This window comes from Pezoporus occidentalis, unplaced genomic scaffold (genome assembly GCF_034315485.1).
Source record: "Pezoporus occidentalis ecotype Australia unplaced genomic scaffold, CSIRO_AGI_Poc_V1 ctg46, whole genome shotgun sequence".
In the NCBI taxonomy this organism is placed as follows: Eukaryota; Metazoa; Chordata; class Aves; order Psittaciformes; family Psittacidae; genus Pezoporus; species Pezoporus occidentalis.
The window spans coordinates 6,092,387-6,120,284 of NW_026915791.1; the positions used below are offsets into that span (position 1 = coordinate 6,092,387).

At 49.4% G+C, this 27,898-nt stretch overlaps 1 protein-coding gene across 6 annotated transcripts in view; it reads left to right on the top strand.

The window, feature by feature from the left end:
- Nucleotides 1–26,214, top strand: part of LOC134172580 (transmembrane protein 263-like) — a 211,294-nt gene extending 185,080 nt beyond the window's left edge. For all 6 annotated transcript variants that reach the window (XM_062635788.1, XM_062635786.1, XM_062635787.1 and 3 more), the window contains one exon: nucleotides 21,901–26,214. In XM_062635788.1, coding sequence (XP_062491772.1) covers nucleotides 21,901–22,175 — 275 coding nt within the window. In that variant the 3' untranslated portion in view covers nucleotides 22,176–26,214. The remainder of the gene's footprint in view (nucleotides 1–21,900) is intronic.
- Nucleotides 26,215–27,898: the final 1,684 nt, after the last annotated feature.

Below are 27,898 nucleotides of genomic sequence, written 5' to 3' on the forward strand. Positions count from 1 at the left end.
TTCTCTATCAATTTAATTCTTCAGCAAAGAGGTATGTTCATATTTTATTGATATAATTTGAGGTGTAATCTTACTCCTTTTCCCTTAGCACTTGTTTAAAGAAAACAACATATCCTTCTGTGTTGCTTTGGTTTGTTTTCCTTGCATTCAGCCCCGAACCTTGAAGCACTTCACTGCCTTTTTTGTGAGAAAAAACTGAGTTGTGGAGGTTAAGTGATTTGCTGCAATTCATAGAAGGGAGCAGCGGCCCATGAGAAACAACATCTATGCATCACACCTACTATTCCAGTGCTGCCCACGCTGAAATGGTATCAGGGAACACGCGAGCCAGGAGTGCTGTCCTTCCATTTGTTAGCCAGCTGCCCATGGTGGAGCTTTTTTAAGTAGGTTCTACTTAAAGTGATGTTTTCCATTGCTTGATAACAGTTTCATGGCTTGAATTAGGTTGGACTTTTTTGCTTCACTGCTTTCTTCCATCATCTTTGCTGTTAGTCTGAGTCGCTTTCTGCCTCGGTTTCCCATCTGTTAACTGGGGCTAGCAGCATCGGCTCATTTCACAGCGAAGGTGAGTACATCAGAGCCTTAAAGTGTTCTGACATTGTGAGAACTGTACAAGCTGGTAAACCAAGGTAGCCTCGTTCAGGAGTATGGCTTTGTATTACTAGTCTGCAGAAAAGCTCCTTAGAATGGAGCTTGGACGGGTTTGACTGAAGCACTTAAAGCTTGTTAAAGGAGTGAGTAATGGTAACTTAATTAAACTGCCCTCCTCTTTGTTTTTCTGCTCTTTGGTAGAGAAGAGAGAAGCCAAATCCCACTGCTGTGCTATTGACTCTGGCCCCTGGTTGCTGAGAGAGGTGTTTTATGCTTGGCCTCTTCAGAAGGCGGCTGCTTGTATGCATTGTATTGGTGGCATAATTACTAATGGTACAGATCATTTTTATTAGCCAAGCTGTCTGCATTAAAATGATGGATTTTTGGTGTTATTAAGAACATCCAAGGGATTCTCCGCAGCGGCAGGAGAAAGATGATAATTTTTCGTTTAGCTTAAGAGCAGATGGTTACAGAAACATTCTATGTAAATAAATTAAGGAGAAGCCACCCTCACTAACAGTGAAGTAAACAGGTTTTGGAAAGAGCCAGCTCAGGACCAGGCTTTTCCATTCCCTTCCTTTCCTGCAAGAGCTTCGTTCTGCTCTTCAGCTTACAGCCCCATATGGATAGGGTGTTAATTAAACCAATTTGCTTTTGGCCCAAACTCATCTAGAATAACTTGAGTCCTGCTAGAGCAAGACTCTCCCAGGCAGCTTTCCTGAGCACTAGAGAATACTTTCCTAGCCTAAAAGCATCTGGGCTGTAATCAATGTTATTGATAACATTTCCAAATGTCTTGTCATGGCAGCGAGGCAGTGAGCAATCTGAGAGAGGTATTACTAATACTGTTATGTTTTATGGCTGCATTGTGTGGTTGATGGCGAGTGCTGCAGTCACAAAGCCATATTGCCCTAGAGAGCTTCGACTCGACAAAACAAGTAAATTGGAAGTGGAGAAATGAGAGGTAATTAGGGGAGGGAAGTCAGATGCTGAAGCACAAGGGCTGCAAAAGCCTCAGCTGTGGTAGCTGGAGAAGAAGCTTGTGCTTGTCTTCCTACTACCCCAAAAGCAAACAAGAGGTGACAGGAAGAGGAGATTGTGAAAAGCTTTGTCCTCAGTGGGCTCACAAAATAAGAAGCTGTGAGAGCCTTGAGGACAGAGAAAGTGATGTTTGATCATCTTTGAGTGGTTCTCTCCTGCCCACCTGAGTTAGAACAGGAAGGGTGGCTGATGCACAAAAGACGCTGATGCAGAGGACAGTCCCCTCTTCTGTCTTCGCAACCAGACCAATGCAAAAGCATCACCAGGGTGACTGGCTTCTTCCTTAGGTCTCCAGTTGCACAGCTGGGATTCATAGAATCCCACGCTGGTTTGTGTTGGAAGGAACCTTAAAGCTCATCGAGTTCCAACCCCTGCCACTGGCAGGGACACCTTCCACTAGAGCAGGTTGCTCCCAGCCCCTGTGTCCAACCTGACCTTGAACACTGCCAGGGATGGGGCAGCCACAGCTTCTCTGGACACCCTGTGCCAGAGCCTCAGCACCCTCACAGGGGAGAGCTTCTTCCTAATGTCCGATCTATATCACCTCTCTGTCAGTTTAAAACCATTCTCCCTTGTCCTGTTCAGCATGCTTGAAAGAGGGTTTGGAGTCTTGGCCAGAAGCAGAACATGATTTGTGTGTACCCTGTATCAGGAGAAGATCACGTGCACATGAAGTGGTTTTCTCAACTGGGAGAGGCTGGAACTGAAGGAGAACCACTCCTCTTCCTAGTCTGGAACAGCTATTTGACTGGGATGACTTGAGCAGTTTCTAGATTCCAGTATAGATTTTCTCTTGGGTGTGGACATATGAGTAGGCATGATGCAAAACGGTGAGCATATTGCTATTACTGATAGCAATGCTTGGATATCATACAGCAAAAACTGATCACCAGTGTCTCATAGAAATGACACAATGTTTACCAGTACTAAAACCAAAATACTACACACCTAAGGACTGATAACAAGAATGTGTGGTATAAGCTGAGAGCTTAGTGAGGGGTTGAGGGAAAAGAAGGGTTAGAGCATGTTAGTTAATGAAAGAAATTACTGTACCCTATCAATATACTGAAAACCAAATGCACTCCTAGGTTGTATAAGGCAAGCTGTCCCTCCAGGGAGAAGATCATATACATCTCACGCTACCAAACACCCGTGTGTGAAAGACCCTGACATGCGACTGGCATATAGGTAAAGAGAAAGGCTTCTGGGATGGTGGTGGCAATGGGGAATCTATTGTATACATGAGTAGTGGAAGTGTTTAATCTAGCAAAACAGAAACTGAGAGGAGATATGAGTGCTCTTTATAAATACATCAGAGGAGTAAACACCATGGAGGGAGATGAGCAATTTAAACTAAAAGGCAGCATTGGAACAAGGGGAAATGGGTATAAATGGCCCATGAATAAATTTAGGCTGCAAATTGAGTTTCTAAGCAAAAGACCAGTAAGATTTTAGATATCCAAGTGAGACTACTATGGCAAATAACCTGTTTCTAAGGTGGGTTTGGTTTCTTATATGATAAAAATGTGCTTAGTTGTGGTAAGCTGTAGCACCTCCACTACCTTAACTGATAGTGGAGGGCTGAGTATCGTTTTCCTGTGGTTTTATATTCATATCTGGGGGAATATCAGCCTGAAAAAAAGCAGTCTCCATATTCGATATGAGCAGCCCTGTGGAGAAGGACTTGGGGGTGTTGGTCAATGAGAAAATGAGCATGAGCTAGCAGTGTGTGCTTGCAGCCCAGAAAGCCAACCATATCTTGGGCTGCATCAAAAGGAGCGTGACCAGCAGGTCGAAGGAGGTGATCCTGCCCCTCTACTCTGCTCTTGTGAGACCTCACCTGGAGCATTGTGTGCAGTTCTGGTGTCCTCAACATAAAAAGGACATGGAACTGTTGGAACAAGTCCAGAGGAGGCCACAAGGATGATCAGGGGACTGGAGCACCTCCTGTACCTGTATGAAGAGAGGCTGAGAAAGTTGGGGCTGTTCAGCCTGGAGAAGAGAAGGCTGCATGCAGACCTCATAGCAGCCATTCAGTATCTGAAGGGGGCCTAGAAGGATGCTGGGGAGAGACTCTTCATTAGGGACTGTAGTGATAGGACAAGGGGTAATGGGTTAAGAATTAAACAGGGGAAGTTTAGATTGGATATAAGGAGGAAGTTCTTTACTGGAAGGGTGGTGAGGCACTGGAATGGGTTGCTCAGGGAAGCTGTTAATGCTCCATCCCTGGTGGTGTTCAAGGCCAGGTTGGACAGAGCCTTGGGTGACATGGTTTAGTGTGAGGTGTCCCTGCCCATGGCAGGGGGTTGGAACTGGATGATCTTAAGGTCCTTTCCAACCCTAACTATTCTGTGATTCTGTGATTCTGTGGTATCTCCAGTCAGACACATCATATGTGTAGCCTGTGTGCTTCACAATAATGCATGCTGCTCAGTTCTTTGTAATTAAAAGGAGTTTCTAAGTAAATGGCCAGCCCCTCAAAATTATGGACTTAAAGTAAAACTTGTATTTACCTCATCAATTCTGACAGGCTCCTGATTTATGACAGCAGGTCTAGGACTGCTTAGAAGTGTGGAAGAGCTCAGGTGCAGGTGTTAACAGCTCAAGACTAAAACTGGGGTGTTTGCACAGTGAAAACCTCCCAGCCAACCTTATGTGCTGCTGATGTTTCACCACCCAAAGCCAGTGACAAGCCTGTTCTCAAGCAACACATATCTTCACCGCATCAGTGGCTCTGGAAATTGAGAAGTGATCTGTGTGTGATCTGTCTTTCTCTTGTTTGATAGACTGGGGTTTTTTTCTCCCTTATTGTAGCATTTAAACCAGAGCATGTATGTCTCAAAGCAACAACCTACTTAAAAAGAAGGCATATGCAGTGAAGAAAACTCTGTTGTTCACTAGGAGTAACCACACCATGAACTCCACTGACCAGAGTAAGGTATGTAAGGTTTTGATATATGCCGTACACTTCAGTGGATGATAGAAATATGGATGGTGGTGATGTTTATGCCAACAAAAGATTTTTGACTACACAAACAATGTTCATATACAACAGATTTTTAAGATTTTAACAGCTGCAAACACATGATTTCTTACATTTCTTCTCTAAACCTCCTTGTTAACGAGTCCTTATCCAAGTGTTGTAGGCTGGGAATGAAGGTGGAAGGTTGTAAAGGGGTGGAGTGGAGTAAAATTTCAAAGCCTTTCAAGACTTCCCATTCCTTGGCTTTCCAACACGTAGGGCAGTTGGAGGTTAAGTGACTGAGCAGTGAATTTGGAGCCTTTATCTGGCTGGATTTGCAAAACTGAAGGATTTTTTGCTTTGATTAACAGGCTAATTAGAGCTGTATTGTAAGCATAAGCTTCACTGAGCATCGCAAGTACTCATTTCTTACCTGGACCTCAGAGGCTCACTGCACTCCATAATGCTGTGCAGAGCAGACCTTGGGTGTCTATTTAAACACCTCCTGTGCATTTAGCCAGAGCCTCTTTGCTGCCCTGCGTTAAGCTCCTCTTTGGCAATGGTGCAGTTTCATAGCTCTGGGTGGGGTTTTTTCCAGGTTGCTGTCAGTCAGCTTAAAAACCCCCTCACTGAGGTCATCAGTGCAGTGAAGTTGTGTTTGCTGTGAGAGCCAGGGTCAGGAAGCAGTGAGCTCCCTGGCACCAGGGGACAGAGGAGACCAGTGGCATTGCAATGGGGCCGCTTGGATGCCGCTCCCCTGTTCTGATCCGACACCAGTTCCATAGCTTAGTCCTCTCATTCCCTCTGCTCCTCCTTTCACAGTGGAAATCAGTCCCCACCAGGCGAGTCTAACTGGCAATAAAGTCTTCACAGTTAAGCTGCTGACTCCAGAGGAAAACTGAAATCCTCATCAATCATTTTGCCTATACAATACCTCTCAGTAGGCAAATTTTCTGCTGGCAGCATCTGCTGTCACTCTTGAATCTTTTAGCAAAGTGCCCGTTTGGTAGCTCCAACCTGTATACTAGAGAGAATTCAGAGCCTTGCATTAGGCATCTGCGCTGGTCTGAGTTTCCAAACTAAATGAATTACTTCATAAGTAACAAACTGATCAGCCATGATCCTTGAGCAGGAAAGTGGGGACAGGAGGTAGTGACTTTGCTAGCTAAGCAGCAGAGCTGCTCAGGGATCTCCCAGAAGATTAAATAGATGGCACAACGCAGCTTGTTTAGCTTAAATCAAGGTTAAATCAATCAACAGTGGATCGACGCTGATTCTGCTTTTTCAGGTCCTCTGTTGTAATTAAACATGAGCCTGGCCACTCAGGGAGAGCCGAGTATCTTGAACACTTACGGTGCTTTCTGAAACCAGGTTCAGTGTTGGTAGCCAAATTTTAGCATTTCCAGACCTAACCTCTGTGTTTCCATTTCCCGCTGCTGATGGGTGGAAAGTTTGATGTTCCAGGACCTGTCATCTCAATGGAAGCTAATTCCCAGATGAGCTTCTTTTTCCATGGGGACCCTCGACAGGCTGTGGGGCAGAGGAGGCAGGTAAAGGCAGAAGCGAGTGGCCTCCAGCGCTGTCTGTGTCTGTGCAGCCGTTCAGTTGCTTTCCTGGCAGCCAAGACGAGCTGGACTGAATACCTCGAAGTGCTCCTCCATACCCGCCAGCTCTGTCTCGGTGCACTGGCTCCTGGAAGCTCTGGTATGTAGAATCCAACCATCATCAGCGCTTGCCATAAGGATAAATTTGCAAGCAGATCATTTTTGGCTCTTGCTGCAGCCGGCTCTGAAAAGAGTCCTTCTTTCTGTCTTTCCTTCACCTCCCTTTCGGAGACATGACCAATGTTTTCCACAAATGGAGAAGTTTACAGATCCCCACACATGGCAGTCCCTGCCAGAAATTTTGTTTTAGTTGCCACAGCAACAACTTAACCCATTTTTAAAGCCCCTGCCAGTGGCCATGCCTCTGCCCTGTCTGTTCTTCTTCTGCATTTCCCCAGCAGAGGCAGTGACTGAGAGCTCTAATAACCCAGTAATGGATCCAATTATGGCTGTTAGTGCTTCTGTTGAGAGTACATGAATAAGTAAATCTGTGCATAAGGATGAAAGAGTGTTTTTAAAGCTGCCTGAGAGTCTCTGGGAGCAGTGGCCACGATGCTCTTGCCAAGCCCTGGTGGAGGATGGCATCTGAGGACTCAGCAGATGCTCGACTCCCCTCTGGACCATACAGGCTCCCTGTGTTGTTAAATGGTCACTGCCTGGTGGCCATTGACTTACAGGCATGGCCTCACACTGCAAGCATTGGTTTGTGCTTGTTGCAGTTGCACTTCTGGTGCCTCTGTGAGGCTTTCTGCTGACAGAGCCTCTCTGTTGGTGGCAGGCACATGCACAAGAAATAGTGCTTCACTGTCATTAGAAAGCATCACCACGTTCATGTGGTTATGGGGGTTGGTTATGGCCCAAATGGATTGGGCAGGACAGAAAAAGCACTAGCAAACTTTTACTTGACATGTTTTCACTCTTGGAGTTCCATCAGTGTAGGATGATCCTTGCATCCTCTTCACACCACCAGAAAACCCTTTACTACCTCTAACACTGGGTCTTCCTTCTGATAGCATAGAGGCATCCATCCTTACCCAGCTGTCACCCATGACAACATACATCTGTGGTCTTTTATCCTCCAGCAGCTGATCAGATGAAGAAAGGTTCCTGGTGGTTTCCTTCCTTGTCTGCCTTTTCCAAGCTGATGCATGAAGTGGCAGAAGAATATCTTTTGTTCAGCATATGGCAGGTTTTGAGGAGGGGGATCCTGAATGTCAGCTGCCCAGTGCTGGCTCCTCAGATGTCAGAAGGGAGTTGGAGGGGCAGGCATGTGAGCAGGAAAGGTTGGCTGCAGAAGACCTTTCATCAAGCAATACCTTGCTCCTGCTCCTCTTCCCCACATGCCTGTGGTGGCAGGAGGATAGATCATACTCCAGGATTCAGTGAGCTCATTACACCCAAAGTCATTTGCAGGCACTGACTCATGATCTTGTGTATAACATCTAGGAATCCTCCCTTCCCATGTCACTGTCTGTCCCAGAGACCCATGGCTGCACAGTTGTGCTGCCTGGGTTTGGTTTTCTGCTGCTCTCAGTGTCTCTGTATGGACTGGGACAAACTGGCTGTCAAAGACCATGGTGATCATTCCCCAAAGTCAGAAAGAGTAGGTGTTGGTGAACCTCTTGAGAAAATTATGTCCTCTAAGATGCCTGGTGGCCCTGGTGAGCCTGTGAGTGCAAGGCTGATGGTCTCCCATTAGCATTCAGAGGACAAGAAGGGGCTGTGAAAGGGAATCAGCATTAGCTTTTCCTGAATTGAAACTGCTGTTTCCTGATGAGTTATTGGAGGGCTGCTTTACAAACGAGCCTGTGAGGAATAGACTGGGAAAGGCTGACAATACATCTGTTACTGGATGTAGATGTCCCCTTGAAACCTCAGATTCATTTCTACCCGCTACACGGTGGTGCTGTACAGCCTCTCTTTCTGAAGCGAGGTCTTGTTTTCCTGCCCTGCGAGGGTTCGCAGTGCTAGCCTGTTCTTGTTAACTGCTGGACATCTGAAATAGTAGGGTAGGAATTAGTTTCAAAGGGGTCCCTGAAAGCAGTTTCTGGAGAGTGAGCCCATAGATCTGCCCACAAGATCCAGGACCCAAGAACAGTCAGGAGCACTCTGCAAACTAAGATACCGTTTGTCATCTCCTTGACGTTAGGGAGGCTGAGAAGGGAGTTAAAGGACGGCTCCTCTCCTCCCTGCTGAGCTGATACCTCCAGGGAAAAAGAGTGATTCTTCTCCCCTCACCTGGCTGTGTCACAGGAGCGCTCATTTCTGTTATGCATCATTAATCTCAGTTTCTAATAGCAGTAAAAGACTCTGAACTTGGTCGTCAGAGAAGGTAACAACCAGTTTGCTGGAGTGCTAACGGTTGATCACTTAGCCTTGGTTATTAACTGCAGGCAAGGACCAGTTTCTGGGAGATAATTGGGGTCATAAACAATAGCTGTGTAATGGAGACTGTGCCTTAGGAGAAGGACTAAACATATTCAGCTGCAAGAAACTTACTGCCTTTGGATGGCATCCAGGTGCTGCCATCAGCCAGCTAGAGCACAGACAGCCAGGATGTTGCTGTAGGGGAAGAGAGGCCTTTTGTGCTCAGCAGACAGCATCTATCTGCTCAGGACAGCCGTAGCTGGAAAGATGCTTGAATGTGGCCACAGGAGGCTTGATAAAACTTCTTAAGCAGGGATCTGGAAGGTGCAGATTGGAAGCCATGTGTCTTTTAGTCCATTTCAGAAACAGGGCTCAGCGTTTAGGAGTGGGAAGCTCTGTAGCCTGGGCTGGGGTGATATCAGTGCTTTTCCCAAGTTGAAGGTGTCTGAGGGTTGAAGTGATGCCCTTAGGTCATTCTGACTGGTGAACAGGGCTGCAAACGTCCTGCTGTCACGGCTTTCACTTGAGCAGATGTGTGCTTGTGAACAGCAGGCATGAAATGTGTGTGCAGGGTTTCCTTGGCCATTTGGGCTGTGCTGTAGCGTTGCTGGACAATTTAAGATTTCTCTGCCTGGAATTTCTTAATACAGAGTTGGTTTGTTGCTAGGGAAGGAAGTCCAGAAAAGCACCATTAAGAGGTAGGAGGGTATTTAAATAGATAAGATTTTCATTTGTGCTTTCTAAAATAAAACCCGGTTTCTGACTACTGATCCCATTAAGAATCCCTGCTGGGGACACAACGTGCACAGGGGTTCTCCAGGCCATGACAAGACATTTGCCTTCAGTGGAGAGCTTGTTGGGACTGGAAGATAGCTTGATGGGATTTCTGATGTGGCATCAGCCTCTGATTAGATTCATGTCACTCCAGTCATTCCCTGTATGCATCTGATTGAAAACAAAGGGAGGAAAATAAAGGTGCAAATGAGTTTCTGTAATGGTTGCACTAGCCAAACTGGTGTGGCATGTTGGGATCTGGTGGTTTTGAAGGTTTTATCCTATTGAGAATGAGAGGAGCATGTGCGTGCATGTGCACCACAAGCTGAGCTGGGCACCCTGACGTGAAAGCTGGGAAGATACCTGACACACTGCATCTCTGTACCATGATACTTGAAAGCAGCCTTAGATACTCCCTCTTTTTTAAAGGAATCACGTGTTCTGTTCCAGTGCTTCTTCCCATGTGTATGGAACTGCAAAGGAAAATTTAACGGGATCTGTGGAGGAGGGAAGTATTGCCCTTCATTTCCCAATAGCAAAAGCATGATAGCATTGCCAGGCTGGGCTGCATCACAGAATCAAGGCAATAAATGTTGTCTTACCATGGAGATCTGAAAGGCTGCTGTAGGTATGCAGCTGAATTTTATCCACTGAGCCCTGTGCTCTGACAGCAGAGTCTGGCTTTGCTTGGCTTTGATTCAGGACAGGTAGGTACCAGAGAAGGGCAGTGATCCCAGAGGGGTCTCAGGTTCTCCAGGCTTTCAGCCTTTCACAGCACATTGCTATCCCAGTCAGGCATACGGGAGGATTTTCAGCAGTTGATAAAGTGAATGAGAGCAGAAGTATTAGGAGTATTTCTGATACTGGTCTTAGGTGGCACCCCTGCTGGGAACTGGGTTCGCCAGGCTGAAGGGATGTCTTTGAGTTAGGGAAGGTCCTGCTGAAACTGGTGGGAGGTTGTTTGATGCCCCCCCCCCCCAGTGCCACAGAGATGCACTGCAGGCTAAAAGCTAGAAGCAGAGCAGGGAGGGAATCAGACTCTCCTTGCACACACACTCCGATTGCAGTACTTCATAGTCAGCCAGTCTTCCCCCTGCAGCGATAGGGGATACCCCAAGCCAGAGTCAAGACTGACTCAGGAGAAAACCAAGAGGTGACAGGGACTCCTCTCTAAAGCCTGTTTATCACTGCCTGGCAAGCTTAGATAGACCTCCTAAGAGAGGCTGCATGTGTAAGGCTGAGCTGGTGGCTGTGCCAAGGAGGCGGGCAGGAGTCTTTCTTATTCCAGATATTCCTCCAACTGTATGAAGCATTACCCTCAAAGGGAGGCCTAGGTATCCCAACCCAGACCTTGGATCCATGGCAGTCCTGCTGCAGCATTGAAGAAGAAATCCAAATCAGCTGCAGCACCAGGCAGAGCCCTTCAATAACCTGGGAAGCCAAGTGAGTGTGGGATCCCTGCTGTGCCATATTGAAATCTGCCCTGGAAAGAACAAGAACATGAATATGGAAGGAAGGGAACTGTCACACTCGTGGCTTCGTGTTCCTAAGCAGCCTCTCTTTGTCTGTGCAGTGCACAGGAGGAGGTTTGATGTCCCCTTGGGCAGTGTTAGCGCTACCTCCAGTTTATGCATTCCAGGCTGAGATTCCCAGGTGGCAGGCCCACTGGGAGCACAACGGGTAGGACCAGATGGCTCATTTTGAAGTGACAGAGGCAATGGGACACATGAGAGGTTTGGGCATAGAGCTGACTTAGAGGTTTGACTTCTGCACTGGAATAGATCTAATGGTCTGAGGCAGGGATGGGCCCTGTCCTTTCCCATTAACCTGGCTGTGGGAAGGGATGCTCTGCCTGTTCATCCCAAGGACCGTGTGCCTGCCCACTCCTGACTGCAGCACTCTCCCTTTGACAGATGAGGTGGGGAACAAGTTTTTGGGACTATGCCATTGAACACCTCCCACCAGCAGAATAACAAAGGCTTATCCTGCCCGTTGCTGGCATGCAGAAGCATGAGCAGGCAAGCATATTCCTTCCTCCCCAGTAAATCCCCAGCTCAGCTGCTTCTGTAGCACACAGCTTGTGGCTTAACAGCCTTGTTATCATTTGGATGGACAGGCTCCTGGAGAGCCTCTGGGCTGAATGGGTCATTTCTCTGACTTGAAAAATCTTCATTCAGACCTTAGGTCAATTAAAGTTTGTGGCTTTGGTTTTTAAGCCATGATCCATATTTTTCTTCAGTTCCTCACGTACCTTGGAGAGAGGTTGGGAGCACATAATGAGAATAAATGGGGGATTTCTCCCTGGTGCCAGCCATCCTGCTGGAAAGCATCAGCGTCCATTGCACAGCTGCTCCAGGAGTGGGAAGGGGAAATGCCTGAACCTGGGTTTTCCCCTGTTAGCAAGGCAGGATATGTTCCCAACTTTACTGGGAGTATTTTTGGACAAGTTCTCGGATATCTCAGCTGTAGACTGTGTGAGTGACAGTCACGTGTTTCCGTAAGGCAGACAGATTAAGCCTTTAATAATAAGGTGCAGGGTACACAAAGTATTCATGGTGGTTGATGGACAATCAGACTTCTGATGCCTGATCCTAGGGGCTTGAAGCACCTTCCTGCTGTTTCAGTGTGACTCCCTTTCAGTCCTGTGCCCCTTCCCAAACTGCTGCTGGGACCAAACTTCAGGGAATCCTTGATAAATTGTGAGCAATGTTGTCGTGGGAAAGACTTTTAGGCTCATTGGACAGAGGAGGCTTAGCTCAGTCTGCCTTTGTTTGAAATCCACTGGGTAGCATTAGAGCATGGAAGAAAAGTCATTTCTTACATAAGCTTAGATTATGTTATTTACTCTCCATTGTTTGTAGGGGCCTCATGGAACCATGAAAATGACCTTTATTTCTCTATGGATTTTGTCCTTTTACACTTAACAAATATTGATTTTTTTTCTTTTCTTTTCCTGTGTCTTTATCAGAGCTGAATTAACAAGGATGTTTAACAAGAGCCTCTGATTCATTTGGGGTCTTTTTGTGCCAGGTATGTCACAAGCAGCTGAAAGCAGCTCAGTGAAGAATGTGCAACCACTGTTACAGAATTGACAGGGCAGGTGATGTGCCCTGACAAGAGCTGAGCTAGCATGGGTCAAAAAGCAGGCTTAAAAAGATGGTCCCTTCAGCCTGGGCATAAATGCTAGGAAGGGTTGTTTGTAAGGAATCAGATCTCATGTCTGAAAGCTCCTCAGACCATTAAAGCTTGAGGCCACTGAAAGTCATTGAATGTCCTGGATTATTCCGGTTCCACCCACAGATCCCCAAGTGAGAGCAAGAACTCATATTCACAGCAAGAGGTGATTCCTGGCCTTGTGATCCAAAATCTCAGTGTTGGGGTGAGGAGACTCCAACTAGAGCCATTGGTGCAGCTTTATGGGCTACTTCTTGCCAGGCTTTTAAGCAAACCTCTTGACTGGTCAAGAGCTCATAGGTAGAGCAGAGAATGGAAATTGAAGGCAGACAAGGACATAAAGTTCAGACAAAGTCTGATGGCCACTTGCAATGCTTTTAACACAAGTGAGAGGGAAGGGATAGCTCAACTGATAGCTGTCCCTTACTGTTCAGACTTGCCAGAATGTACCATTGCAGTTTCTTGGCAGTAGTAGGGAGGAAGCAGCCACCGTGCACAGTTCTCTGGGGCAGACTGAAATCTCATGCCTTTTGGGATCATCTCTCCACTCTGTCAGTGGCCTTGAGACACCCTGTAGGGTTTTTAGTAACCTCTCTGGCCAGCAGCAAAAGCTTGACCTTCTGCATGTATTCCACACTGAGAAAAAGATGTCATGATGGAGATGGAAGTGGTATGTCCAGATTTGCTCCTTGAATGGGCAAGGCCACTTGTAGCTTTGCCCTTAGGACTCTTCTGTGGGCTTATCTTTCTTACAACCCCATACAGTGTGGTGGGAGATGACATTTGATTCAAATGAGACAAGGGTCTCCTTAAACCCTCTGTCGAAAAAGCCTATAAAAAGGGTGAGTCCTCATCCTTAAGCCCTCATGATCTATGTCAGAGGATGGCAGATTTACAAAGGCTTTGTCCCAGTGAGCACTTCTTTCTCTCTGAGAGGTTAAGTACTTGGGTAGGAGCTGGGAGATTGTCTCTAAGAGGCATCATGAGGCCAATTAGTGCTCATTAGTTCCCCTGCTGCAAAGGGTGAACTCCTGCTTTTCCCATCTTGCTGGCCTCGGCATAGCTGAGACTAGCTCCTGGGCAGTCACCATGGCTGAAACAGCCCAGCGAGGTGAAGAGGAAGCAGAGGAGATGGAGCTGCTACACAACAGGTCATTAATAATGCTGAGAGCAGAGCTGGGTCTCCAGGTTCCTACCTGATCCATGTCCTTTCTAGTAGACAGTGCTGTCTGTCCACTTGTATTTTCCTAGAGCAGGAGCATTACTTCTGGGCTGTGGGCCATGCTGGCTTTCAGCACCATTAGAGATTAAGTCTATGCCATCAGAGTAGCTGAAGTCTTGTTAACTTAGAGGGGAAATAAGGAATTAAGAATCCAAAGGGTTCCAGGGTATCCTGGTTATAGGAAACTCAGCTATAGAAGAAAGAAAAAGGTGTTTCTGGATCAAGAAAACATATGCCTTCTGCAGGAGGGCAAAGCAAAGAAACTGCCCCATTTCAGGGCGGATCTTGGCTCTGGTATTGCAAGTACTTGGAAAGCAAGAGGACAAGTTTATATTCCTCCTCCAATTAATATCCCTTCTTGCAAAGTGGAACAGTTCAACAGCAAGAGTGAAAATGGCATTCAGCTGCTGCTTGGGCCGTTTAGTGGGTATGTGTGAGGCTGGGGAGTGCCCTTGGGCTGACTCAAGTCTGGTCGGATGCTTTAACCAGTTAGTTATTAGCTGCTCTGGAGCCAATCTCCCTGAACCCTCTTTTCAGTGGAAGTTTCAACAATACCACCACGTCTTTACAAACAGTTCTGTTCTGGTGACATGATGCTTCCCAGCAAAAAAAGTTGGAAAAGTCCCAGCCAACTCTAAGCCTCACACTTGCAGTCAAAGCTTTGCCTGCTTCTCCCCGAAGGCTTAGCTGAGGAAAACAAACCACTCCATATCACTGTTCGTTTACCCTCCTGAACCCTGTCTCTCAGTGCTTCAAGGTAGATGCTTCAGCAGTTAATACTGCTCCTGGGGCATGTGCAAGGAGCAATTAAAGCTTGTTGTGCCAGTGAAGGGCCCTGGGGTGAGCCGGGCTGTGGAGACAGCTGCCCTGTTTTGCTGTGTGCAGCAGCTTCCCGAACAATCCTGATGCAGAAGGAGACAAGTGCATCTCGCTGATTGCAGAGCTAAAGCTGAAAGCTCCAGGGCTAAACTCAACGTGGCATTTCTAGGATTTTTGCTGGTCTTGGGTTTGTAGCGCTCAGAACGTGGGGAGAGCAGGGCTGGGGAGAGCAGAGCTGCTGAGCCCACGAAGCCGTTCCCAACCAGCTGCAGCACGGCATTGATGGCAGGAGAGAAGCATGAGTGCTCAAACACACACTCTGTAGTGCTCTGTGTAGTGCTTTGCCTGTGACACTGCAGGGCCTAGATCATTGATGCTAAAATGACAGAAAGGACATGAATGGCAGTTCCATCATCTCAGCCATAAATGCTGTGCCCCACAGGGATCAGCAAAGCAGGTCAATGGAGGTGATCCTCCCCCTCTGCTACCCTCTAGTGAGGCCACATCTGGAGCACTGTGTTCGGTTCTGGGCTCCTCAGTACAAGAAGGACAAGGAGCTGCTGGAGAGTGTCGAGTGGAGGCCACAAGGATGATCAGGGGTCTGGAGCATCTCTCTAATGAGGAGAGGCTGCAGGAGCCAGGCCTGTTTAGTCTGGAGAAGAGCAGACCGAGATGGGATCTCATTAATGCAGATCAGTATCTCAAAAGGAGGATGGTGCCAGACTCTTTTCAGTGGTGCCCAGTAACAGGACAAGGAGCAATGGCCATAAACAAAACCACAAGGAGTTTCACCTCAACATGAGGAAGGACAGCTTTACATTGAGCGTGGTAGAGCCCTGGAACAGGCTGCCCACCGGGTTGTGGAGTCTCTTCCTCTGGAGACATTCAAATCCTGCCTGGATGTGTTCCTGTGTAACCTGCTGTAGATGGCCCTGCCTTGGCAGTTGGACCAGATGATCTCCAGAGGTCCCTTACAGCCCTAATGATCCTGTGGTTCTCCAGCTGCAGGCAGGAGGCTTGGAAGAAGGCAGCTTTGGCCATTCCATGGAGGAGAGTCCTGCTGGGTGGTGTACAGCTAGATGCTGTATGTGCCCGGCAGTCACTGGGCTCTGGTGCTAGGAGTGCATCGTCCAAATGGCAAGTCTCAGCTACAGGATAAACTCTTGTAGCTCCACAATACACACAATAGCAGGCTGGTGTGCATGGGGAGGGGGCGAGTGTTTCTCTTGCCTTTGTGACTTGTCTGGAAACAGGAAACCTCTCCAGAGATAAATTGGAAGTTGACATTGGCGTCTCTACTGAGAATGTCAAGAGGAATCTGTCAGCGCCAGTCATGACAATACAAACACAATTTCCTCGTTTAAAGCACCGCACCAACTGTACCTAATTAACCTTCATGACAGTGCAGCAATACAAGGAAATAGGGATCATTAACTTCAGCTTTGCTTTACAGAAGGGGAAGAGAAGCAGCAGCGCCAGCCCGATGTGTTTCAAATTAAGGTAGGCTTGGAGAAATCACAAGGTTAAAAATAACAATAATCCCATTTGGGGTTCTCAGCGCCTTAAGAGTGCACTTGAATCAAGCTTTCAGGTTTTTCTCCAAGAAACATCAGGACTGGAAACTTCTCTCCCGTCCACGCTTTGTGACTCAACAACCAAGGCTTTTAGACGATCACACATTCTCAATCACAGTGGTGCAGAGGTAATAAAGGTCAGAGCGATTTGCTCAGTGGTGCTTAAACATCAGCTGGGCAAGGCTGGGAGCAGATCTGTGTGAGCAGCTGACCCTCCAGCCCTGACTTGTTTCTCCAGAACACGTTTTTCGAGGTGGGTGAACCTGCCTGAATCCACCAGTGGTCACTTAATAGCTGCCAGAGGTGTAATTCAGGCTCAAACTGGTGACCTCATCCCTTCCTCTCGGGTCTGCAGTGGGCCAGACTGATGACCTTGACTATTTACATTCTGGTCTCTGAGCCAGCCCAGCTCCCCCGCCCAGGGGCCCAGGAGGGATGGAAGTATCCTACAGATGCAGAACCAGTGACACTGACACTGGCTTAGGGCTGTTCTGGTAAGTTAGGAGGAAGGAACAACTTGCACAAGTCCTTTTTAAAGTAGAGTTTTCCCTTCCTCTCGTATCATGTGCAAGCAGAGGCCAAAGGGAAGAATAACACCAGTGCTATTTGAACCAGGCACCAGAGCAGGCTGTTGTTTTGTCTCACCATATAAATACAGAGCAAAGCCCTGAGGAGTCACCACAGCAGCTTTGAGATGCTGTCAGGATCAGATGAGAAGACCTGGGTATGTCGGGAGCCCCAGCAGGCAGGACCCCTGCTCTGGACAGAAGCCAGCAGGGACTGCAGAGGGCTGGAGGAGGAGAGCCTGTTGTGTGAGGTGCTGACCCCAGCCCAGAGAGCTGGCACTCATACAAGAGTGTGTTTTATTCATCAATTTTTCTTCTGCTCTAAACTGACTGCTGTGGTTTAACCCCAGCCAGCAGCTAAGTACCCCACAGCCGCTCACTCCCCTAAGCTCCCAGTGGGATGGGGAGGGAATCGAGAATCAGTTATCAGTTATCTTCTTATCAGTTAAGAACAGTTTAATAACGGAAATAAAGTAAATTATTAATAACAATAATAATAATAATAATAGTAATGAGGAGAGAGAGAGGAAGGAATAAAACCCAAGGAAAAAAAACAAGGGTTGCAGTATACAATTGCTCAGCACCCCTGATTGATACCCAAGCACCAACCGGTGGCTCCCAGCCACCTCCCCCCAGTTTGTGCACTGGGCATGATGTGCTGTGGTATGGAATATCCCTTTGCCTAGTTCGGGTCAGGTGTCCTGTCTGTGCTCCCTCCTGGCTTCTTGTGCCCCTTCTCACTGGCACAGCATGAGAGACTGAGAAGTCTTTGACTTAGAGTAAGTACCACTAAGCAACAGCTAAGCATCATTGTGTTATCAACATTATTCTCATCCTAAATCCAGAACAGCACTGTGCTGGCTACTAAGAAGAAAATGGATTCTATCCCAGCCAAAACTAGGACACTGACAGTGAGTGAAGTGAAGCTGAAGGGACCCTTGAAAAGGCCAGGTCATGGATGGAAAGGAAAAAGGGCTTGGCAGATGGTGAAGAGTTCTTGAGCAGCATGGGCTGCAGCCGGCTTCAGGGTACAGAATTGTTCCCCTGTTCAGGCTGTGTGTCTGTCTCTCTGATTATTTTGTGTATTTCGTCTCTGCTGTCTGTCTCACCCTTAATCTGGGCTCTTCTGTGCCAACAAAATGCTTAGCTCACTCCATTGTCTGAGAGACTAATTTGCACTGTAAATCTGATGCTTATCTTACATGACAGCTTACTGTGGGGTTTATTGCAGTCCTGAAGACAAGCTAACCAGGGATGGCTAGAAAGCTTTCGACACATCATCTGGAGTATAGAACAAATCCAACCTATTTCAGCTTGCTGCCAGGTTTGGATGAACAGGGGGTCATCTCTTGTTTTTAGGGTCACAAGGGGTTTCTCTCTCTCGTAACGTTATTCAGACCTGAGTTTGTTTGGGGTTTTTATGGTACAGCTTCTGTTCTGAGCTGGAGCTGTCAAGATGCTTCTGGAACAGCCTCACAGCCCCCTGGGGCCAGCTCCTGCATCCCTCCTCCCTGCTACCTGTGGGGTTTTCAGGACCAAAGGAGTAGCTCAGACCTGCTACAGGCAGCGTGCGAGCACTGGTGCTCCAGTGCACTGCGGCTTCATTGTCTCTGCCTGGCTTAATCAGAAAGAACCTTTGTCCTTGTCTTTCTTCATTAGTATTTCCTGACACTTTCTCCAATATGTTGTAGCTCTTTGCTGGCAGAGGAACGTGCCCCTCAATTGCATCTGCAGTTGCCTCCTTCTCTGTGGTCCCTGGGCTATCCACCTGCAAGCATTCATCGTGGAAGAGATTTTCACACTACTGGTGTTCAGATAACCGGGCAGCTCCAGAGGCCTAAATCCTCTTACAGAGGTAGATAACTCTACCTGGAAACCCTGCTTTGATATCTCCACCCACTGCCATTTCCATACAGGTAGCCTCAGGTGCAGGTGTACCTGGGGAGAGACAGAAAGGTTACTGCTGCTTTGATATAGCTCTTGGTTCTGCAGCGGAGCACACCGCTAGTTGTTTAATGCCCAGAGCTTCTGCATTGCAGTCCTCTGGGATGCAAAGGATCCTGCTTCCCCTGAGAGGGGAATGGAAAAACAAGGCCTGCCATCCTGGAGGCTGGTGTTTGTTCTGAGGACCAGCCTGATTTTCCCTGAGCCCTGCTCTACAGTTGAATGGATTTCTGGATGCCTCTGTTCTTCCCACCCTCGGTCTCAAAACAGAATACAAAATGCTGTATTGGATAAGCTGTGTGCAGCAGTTGGAAGGCTGGCAACTGAACTGGAAATGGAGCCAAGAGGTCTCAGGAGCACTGAGGGAAGGGAGAAAAAGAGATACCCAGTGAAATTGTTGAGGAATAGGCAAGCAATACGTTGTGTACTGGGTAGAAATGTAGCTGCCTAGGCTGCATCAGAAACTCCGTATGACAAAAATACCTATGAAGGGATCGTGACACTACCTGATTCAGGCTCATGCCTTGTCTAGGTTAGGCTACTGTATGCAGCTTCCTCCGAAGAAGCCCCCCTCTTTCCTGGCTAGCAACACAGTCAGAGGAATCATAGAACAGTGTGGGTTGAAGGGACCTTAAAGCTCATCCAGTTCCAACCCCCTGCCACGGGTAGGGACACCTCACACTAGACCAGGTTGCTCTGAGCCCCATCCAACCTGGCCTTGAACACTACCAGGGATGGGGCAGCCCCAGCTTCTCTGGGCACCCTGTGCCAGGGCTTCAGCACCTTTGTAGTGAAGATTTTCTTCCTAAGATCTAATCTAAATGTACCCTGTTTCAGTTTAAAGCCATTCCCCTTTGTCCTGTCCCTACATGCCCTTGTAAAAAGCCCCTCTCCAGATTTTCTGTAGGCCCCCTTTAGGTATTAGAAGACTCTTACAAGAGTATCCCCGGAGCCTTCTCTTCTTCAGGCTGAACAATCACAACTCCCCCAGCTTGTCTCCATGGCAGAGGTGCTCCAGCCCTTAGAGCATCTTTGTGGCCTCCTCTGGGCTCACTCCATCAGATCCATGTCCCTCTTGTGTTGGGGGCCCCAGGTCTGAATCAAATCATTTTGCTTAAACCTCTCTATTAAGTCCCTGTAAGTAAGCAGGTTGAATCTGAAGACATCTTTATTTGTCTCCTAAGATGCTTGGAAAATCCTCCTTTTCGACAGGTAACACAGTGCAGTCTGAGAGCCCCTGGTGTGAGTAGCTGGCCTCCCGTCTGCCCCAGCGGGTAGCAGAGGCAGCAGCTCTGGCAAGGTCAGGTTGCCCCTCCAGCCATGTGCATCCAGCACCCCAGGGCAGCTGGTGCTTCCAAGGATAAAATCCATGCCCTGCTGCTGCTGCTGTTTTCTGTCAGACTTATGTTTGGTTTGTTTAACAAAGAGGAACAAAAAAGCAAGAAAAAGGCTTGTTTTCCAGCAGCACTTAGAGACCCTACTGTGTTGTGTGACACACGGACAACGGGAAGATAGTCTCTGCGCCGAAGCATTCAGAGGATAGCTTGGCAGAAGTACACAGACTAACAGATGTGGTGAAGGCACGGCATGAGATGAGTTAGTAACAGTAAGAGGAAGATGTTTGCTTAGACTGACTAGGTCTGACATCTCCATCAGCCAGGGTGTGTAGTGTGCGAAGGCCCTGCAACTAGATGAGCAGTTGGGCCAGCCTCCCAGCACTCCCAAGGTCTCTGCTTGCTGGCAAAGCAAATCCACATTTCAGTGTTGGCTCTAATCTGTTTGGAAATGGCAGTGGGTGGAGATATCAAAGGGGGGGTTCCAGGTAGTTTCCTGCTGCCTGGAATGTTATTAACACTCAAGGAAGGAAGCTGCTGATGGGCTGGATAAGCAAAGGGCTTTCTTCTTGGGGAGCTTTAGAAAGGGGGTGAGGGGAGCTGAGTGTGGTGGGAGGGCTGGGATCTCTGCTACCTGCCATTACCTGTGCAGTGCAGCCTGGCTCCTTCCTTGGGGTGCTGCAGTGAGGCGGTGGCTGGTGGTGGCAGGGTCCCTGTCCTGGGCTCTCTGCAGGGGCATGGCTGTTCCATCGCTTTGTGCAGGCTTTCATAAAGCCATTTCCATTCCTGTCATTTCCCCACTTGTCAGGAAATGGGTTGTGCGTTTAGCAGGGGGCTAAAGCCCTCTTGCTGCATCAGCACTGTGCAGTCCCTCTTCTGAGTACGTAATGGGCTAGAAGGGCTGCTGCTGCTGCTCCAGGGATCCTGTATCTCCAGCTGGCGCTTGCTTTTCTCCCTGCCAGGATTGCTTTGTTGTGTTTTTTGCAATTATTAGTAATTCATCTCGTGTGCAGCACTGGCAGTGAATCAGGACTTGGAGAATCCAGAATATCTTGTCCCGTGAAAAGAGCAGCTCTTCCTTTGCTGCCTGCATGCAAAGGGAGAGGACTGTGTGGAAGCCAGCACGAGAGCCGTCAGGTTTGAATCCCCTGAGCAGCAGCTCAGAGCCAGCCCTTCCCCAAGAAGTGGTGAGCTGTGAACGTTGTGCCTGCAGTGCTGTGGGGTGGTGCGGTGGCAGCTTGGTGGCTATGTCGTGCTGGCCTTGATCCAGTTGGCACAGGTAAACCAGCAGTGACATGATGTAGCAACTTTAAGCACTGTCTTAACACCATTAAATACGTAGCTGAGATCTCCAGAGGGTTTGTACAACCTGAGGTGACGCTTGTGTCACTGTATCTTTACTGCAGTGTGCTATCTGTGCTAGCTCAATTACAGTTCTCACAGATAGGTCTGCGCTGTGCCTTAGTCCCTCATCTGACATTAGCACAGACCTGTCTCCAAACAGATGCTTCTGAGGACCTGCAGGCCATGCAAACATCAGATGTTGCTGTGTGCAGAGTGTGCCTCCTGTGCTGGTGTTCATCTTTGATTTACTGGCGTTGGCCAACACACAAGGGAGGGGAATTACATCTCTTGTTAGGGAGATCTGATTTGCATTGTAGCACTGAGGCTTGCGCGCTTGGGGCTGTAACTGAGCCACCTTCTTCCCTTCTCTGTCACATGGGCAATTCTGCTCCCACTCCCTACCTTCCCAAAGTCCCTGCTGTAGCTTGGGATCACCTTGGTTCCTCCTTCAGGTACTGAGACATGAGGAGCTGCAAGGCGCTGCGCACACATGGTGGACAACCCTCCTGGGCTGGAAGCGGTGTCCAGGGAGAAGGTCTCTGGTGTGGACGCTACTGACTTCCCCTTTCCCTGTCTCCCTGCAGATGCCAGCAAGGACCACCCGCAGCAGCAGGCAGGGGTGATCTGGAGAGTGACGGGCGGCCTGTTCAGTATCACCCGGGGAGCCGTGGGCGCCACGCTGGGAGGAGTTGCCTGGGTGGGCAGCAAGAGCCTGGAGCTCACCAAGACAGCCGTGACCAGCGTCCCCGCCGCTGGCGTCGGACTGGTGAAGGGCAGCGTCTCGGCGGTGACCGGCGGCGTCGGAGCGGTCGCCAGCAAAGTCCCTTTCACCGCAAAGAAGAAGGACAAGGCTGACTAATCCCCATCGCGGCTCCCTGCGGGAAGATCGACCTGCCCATACTGTCCCCCTACACAGCACCTCTTTGAGTTGGAACCAGCCGCTTCAGGGAGGGTCAAGCACCCGAGCGGACTCCGGCTGCAGCCTGCTCAGCGCCGCCTGCCTGGCTCAGAGCTCACAGAGCCGCTGTCAATGCCTTTCGCTCCCATCACCTACTGGGAACCATCTTTACTCCGAGGGCTTTAAAGGCACCGTTGTCTCTGTCTTGCAGTTTCTTTCCTCCCTCCTTGTTCTTGTAAGCACAGAGGGGTGGGAGCGGGTGTCAGGCTCCATCTGCCTGGAGATGGGGGAAGTAACAGAGGAGGGGGAGGAACTGTGCCTGGCTTGAAGTGTGGGTTGTGTAGTCACATTCAGCTTCAGCTGGGAGGACATCCTCCGAAACACCCCTTCCCTTGGCTCTGGGGGGTGTGTTTTGGGGATCTGCTTGGCAGAGAACCATAGAAGAAAGTTCCATTGACACAAAGGAGGGATACTGTGAAGAGGGGGAAACTTCCCTCCTGCCCTGCACCTCTTACCTGTTCTTTGCAGGGCCCATCCCACAAAGCTGCACCCAGTCACTTACTCCCTGGCTGAATTGCACCCTTCAGAGAAGGAACCCTTAAACTCAGCAGAGCAGCTCCAGGGATTGTGACTCACAGGAGTATGATATGTCCCAGGCCATCAACTTGTGCATAGATTTTGTTGGTGAGAGGCAGTAGGGTGAAAGCTGCTGTATGTTCCCATTGGGGTAGGAGCTGACAGTGGCATCTGCCAGGCCTCTGTGATGTTGCAGCGCAGGTGGTGATGCTCCACAGAGCTACCAACTGGGCCTTTGGGTTTGACCCTTGAAGTCCTTGCAGTATCTCCACCTACAACAGGGGCATTTGGGCTCTAGGCCACACTCTCACTCCACAGGCATCGCTAGGAACCATGAGCAAGCATGTTCCCAAACGCCACCCAGATTCTGCTGCAGTGAGGGATGGGAGGCTGAGAGCGTTGCTCTTCCCATCACTCAGCACCCCAGGAGAGTTGGCCTGGGTTTGAGAGGGCTGCACCATGTTGGAGGATGCTCCAGCAGCATCCAGCCTGCACAGGGCACCAGCAGCTCCTGGGGCTTCAGCCTGGCCCCTCTAAATGACCATGTTGCACCAAATGCCCCACCAGCACTCGCAGTGCTGCAGAAACCCAGATGCCTGCATCCCTCTGCGGGTCACGGCCATCCTCAGCCTGGCCTGTGATGCTCATCACACATGCATGCACACACACATTCACTCGCTCCAAGGTCCTCTGTAATTCTAGGGATGAGGAAAGCCACAGGCTCCACCATTCACTCCTCTCCTGGCTTTGGCAGGTGATGAGCCTAGGTGTTAGGTGTTGGATGCACAGGCGAGTGAAGTGCTGTATTTTATATATATGCATCTGTGTTAATGCGTGTGTCAGTCCACAGGCTTCAGCCAGGGAAGCAAAACAGAGGAGTTTCCATTGTCATCTTAGGCACTTCCATACAGGTTTTCTATAGGGTCCTGGTCAAAATAGAAGGCATATTTTAGAGGATGTTTTCCCCTCTGTTGCCCAAGAGCGTAGTCTGTTGAAACCAAAGGAATGTGAAGAATCCCTTTGCCCTTGTCTGTGTGGTTTGTTTACTTTCTGCCCTGTCTTCTGGATATTGAAGCCAGCTTCCTTGATTTTCGTTTCCCGTTGGAGGTCATTGTGCTTCCTGGCTGCTCTCTTGTGCTTAGGACTCAGACATCAGGGAATATTGAAGTACACGGCCCCCCCCCCCCCCATTTTTGCTGAGTGTTCTTGGGCTTGTGAAGCAGTTTTCATTCTGACCTTTATTAAATCCACATTTCGGGCGTGACGTAAGTCACTGTGTCCTGTGCTGGTGTTAGTTTCTCTCCATACCCTTTGCTGGGTAGTCCCTGCTATTAGCAGTGGAAAGAAGTCGCTGATCTCCACAGTGTGTGACTCTTGCTAGCGTGAGTGTGGTTTAACCTACATCTTTGTTTCTGAAGAGGAAACAGCATTTGCCATGTGCGTGCGTTTCCTCGCTTTGTCTCTTTTGTTCTGGTGAAGGCCAAGTTGACCCAGACGTGTCGGGTTTGTCTCTGAAGGCAGCAGCCTCACAGAAGGATCAGGCCTTGATGTGTGCCTGCGCTTTGTGGGATGCTCGTGGCAGCTGGCAAGGCCAGAAGAAGTCTTGTCTGTGCTTCCTTTGTCTCGAACGCCCTGCAGACCAGGAGCACGGTTCGCTGTGTTTGCGTCTCTGCTCGCTGCTCCTCCTGCGCACATCTCATTTCTTATTCCGTATCACAGGCTGCTCCTGAAGCGAGCTCTAACCCCAGAGCTAAAAGCTGCTTGTGTGTAACTAGCTGTGCTGTCACAGCCCTCTTAGAAAGACAATTCCTTACCAATTAGGACAGAAGACAGTTTTTTTCCTGACTGCCTCTCCCAGGCCTTGTACACAAGATAGTACTTGAGGGGCTTTACTTCACCAGCCACCCCTGGGCGGGTGATGGGAAGCTCATAAAATCATAGAATGATTTGGGTTGGAAAGGACCTTAAAGCTCACCCAGTTCCAACCCCCTGCCATGGGCAGGGACACCTTCCACTAGACCAGGTTACTCCAAGCCCCGTTCAACCTAGCCTTGAATGCTCATGCTTTTGGATAACCAGTATCTCACACAGGCTCTTGCTGGGGTGGCAGTACATCCTTCCCAAGCTGTTGTCTGCAGGCACTGTGTGTGCAGAGCGGGCATGGCAAATGGGATAAAGCTGCATTAAGGAAGGCCATAGGGGTCCTGAGGGTTTCCCGTCTTTTTGTGTCAGCCCTTCTGTGCATCCTTGCAGTAAATGGAGTGCAGCTCTCCACTTGTCTGGAACTAAAGGCAGTTAGTACAAGGAGGATCACCAGGTTTCAGGTGAGAGTGAGATGAGGAGGGACTGGTGACAGGAGGAGGTGAGGAGTGGGAGAGCAAGAAAAGGGGGAGTGGAGGGAATTTATTTCTTAGGACAGGATCTGTGTCAGAGGATGAACACAGCGGAGTTTGTCCTAGGGAAGAGTACGGAAAGGGAAGTGGGGTTTGGGGAGCAGGGGTCTGCTCCATGCCCAGCTGGTGCCCTGCTTCCGTAGTAGTGTTGATTGCTAGGGGTTTCCGTTTGGATAGATCAGTGTGCCCAACGGATGGTCCAAGTGCCAGGTCAGCTTCCTCCTCACCACCCCAGATCTCCCCCTGGCTTTTGTCATGATCATCCCATGGTGGGGCTGGGTCTTTCCCATGGTGGAGGTGGGATGTGGCCCTACCCTCAGCCCTGTGCCCTGCCACGGACGGACATTCCCCATGCCCAGGGATCATGCCCTGGATGAGAGAAGAGCCCACAGGCACATCCTCTCCTCCCTTTACTCATCTCATTATTCTTCACTTTCTTTTTAATCCCTCTCTTAGCTTTCTGTCCTGCCCCTGGATGGAGCTCTCCAAAGCTCTCACCCAGACCCTTGTTATGCATCCTCACTCATGTTGGCTGGGAGGGCAGAGCTGTATCTGTCCCCTCCAGCTCTGCTGGCTGGGAGAGAAGTACACGTCTTCCACCCCTCTCCATCCCCTTGTGATGTGTGTGTGGAAAATCTTAACCCACTTCATTTCCTCTGGGTTCCCCCGTTGGCTCTCGTCCCTGTGGGTGGGTCATTTCTGTGTCTCCATTGCAAACCCATCCTTGTGAAAACAACAGCATGAGTGGGAAGGTGGAGAAGGCTACAGAGCTGCTGGGACAAATGCCAGAGCCCAGCTCTGCTGCTGCGGGAGCCGAGGAGCCCTTTGGCAGCCCAGATCCATCACTGCGGCCACGCAGTCCTGTGCACGGCGCTGGGCTCCAGAGAACACTCATGTTCTTTATCATTTCATCGTCTGTAATTGGTTTCCTACTGAATTTGTTTGCTTGGTTTGTTTTGCAGTGTGTTCCTGGGAATATTCTGCATCTCTGTATTTTAATTACAGTAAAATTTGAGGATAAAAACCTTGTATATGTTGGCTCTTGTTTCCAGTGAGGGGGGAATGAGGAGAGGAAGTGCAGTGAGGGAAGATGTTAGAGATTCCTTGGGAAATCAGATCTCCCCCTGAGGGCTCTACATGAGGCACTAAGCAAGGCTGAACCTTCATCCCTGCTTAAACTAGGACATGGCTTTCAACCGGGATTCAAAAGCCATTTTGCTGCAGGCCTATTTCCGGATTGGAATGGTAAGAGCAGTTTGGATAAGACTTCTAAACTCTATTCCTTGTGTTGGTTTAAAGACCAGTGCGTGACAGGACTTTTGGGCTGGGGACAGCTGATGTGGTGGGATGACAGCCAAAGATGGGCAATTCCGCCTCTACATCCTCTGTTCCCTCATGCAGAGCCACTTCTTTCAGCTGAAGAAGCGAGGAAAAGCTCCTTTCCCCCACAGCAGCCTGCCCTTTCTGCAGGGGAAGGATGTCAAAGCCTCCCCAGAGCCACAGGGGAGCAGCCAGACCCTCTGCATTGGCTCAGTGGATGGTGTGTGGAAGGCACAGCACCAGACAGGGTGTCCCTTTGCCTGGGTGGGGGCCAGGAGCCAACAGCGCAGCATTTGTGAAGTGCTGACGAAAGGATTAATTTAGTAACTAATAACGGGGCAATCAAGCCGTTATTTGGTTGGTGTTTCACTGCCAGCTGCTTGGTAAGAGCTCTTGAGGCTGGCTGCAGTCACTTCTGCTGCCTGCCCTACTCATCCTCACTCTCAGACACAGCCAGGGGCTTGGAGACGCACATGGGGAAGTGCCCATCCTGCAGCACATCCGTGCTGTCACCCTGTTCCTCCTCACAGGGATGGAGCTGCCCATGTCACCTTGCAGACAGCAGGGATGAATTACAGATGCTCCAGCTGCCAGCCCTGAGGAGAGGCCTCAGATACATCAGCCCTGCTCACCTCTTCTGCAGCCCAGCTGGAGCACATTGCTATGTTAATCCAGGCTGAAAAACACCACTAACAAGCTGCCCCTCCAGAGGTCTTTAAAGGGGGAAAAGGATGCTGGAAAATCACTTGAGCAGCCTCATGCAGACAGGGTGCCAGCAGCACCCAGCCTCACCATCTCTCAAGTAAGAGCTCAGGCTGGAAACTGGTGGGCAGCAGACCTCAGAAGAGGCCTCTGGAGAGGAGACCTTTCCAGGTAGGGGGGCTGTGGGTGGCTCCAACAGGGTCCAGTGCTGGGAATGCACAGATGTGTGCAGATGTGACCAGCCGCGGCTGCATCCCTCCATGGCTCCCTGCCTGTCTCCAGGAGGAACAGAGCCAGGAGACTGCTGGGGTGTTGCTGTTCTCTGTCCCCTGGGGACTGGCACTGGTGGCTCCCCATCTGCTCGTGGCCTGCGCCTTAAGGGCTGGGCTGTTTTAGAGTACTATGTCCCAGCTGAGTCAGAGGAGCTGCTGAGCTATTCCAGCAGGCAGGGACCAAACGGACCACGTCAGGGAACAACCACAGGGTCTCACTTTCAACTTAACTGCTTGCACATCAACGCCCTTGGGATGCAGGCATGCACATACCCGAGGAGGTGATGGAAGCTGGGAGCTGTGGTGTCCTCTCCCCCCCCCCCAGCCTCACAGCAGCTGGGCACACCGGGAGATGCTGCGCTCTGCCTGTTGGTACATCCACCCCAGTTGAGTCACTTTCAGTTGAAGTTCACCCCCAGGG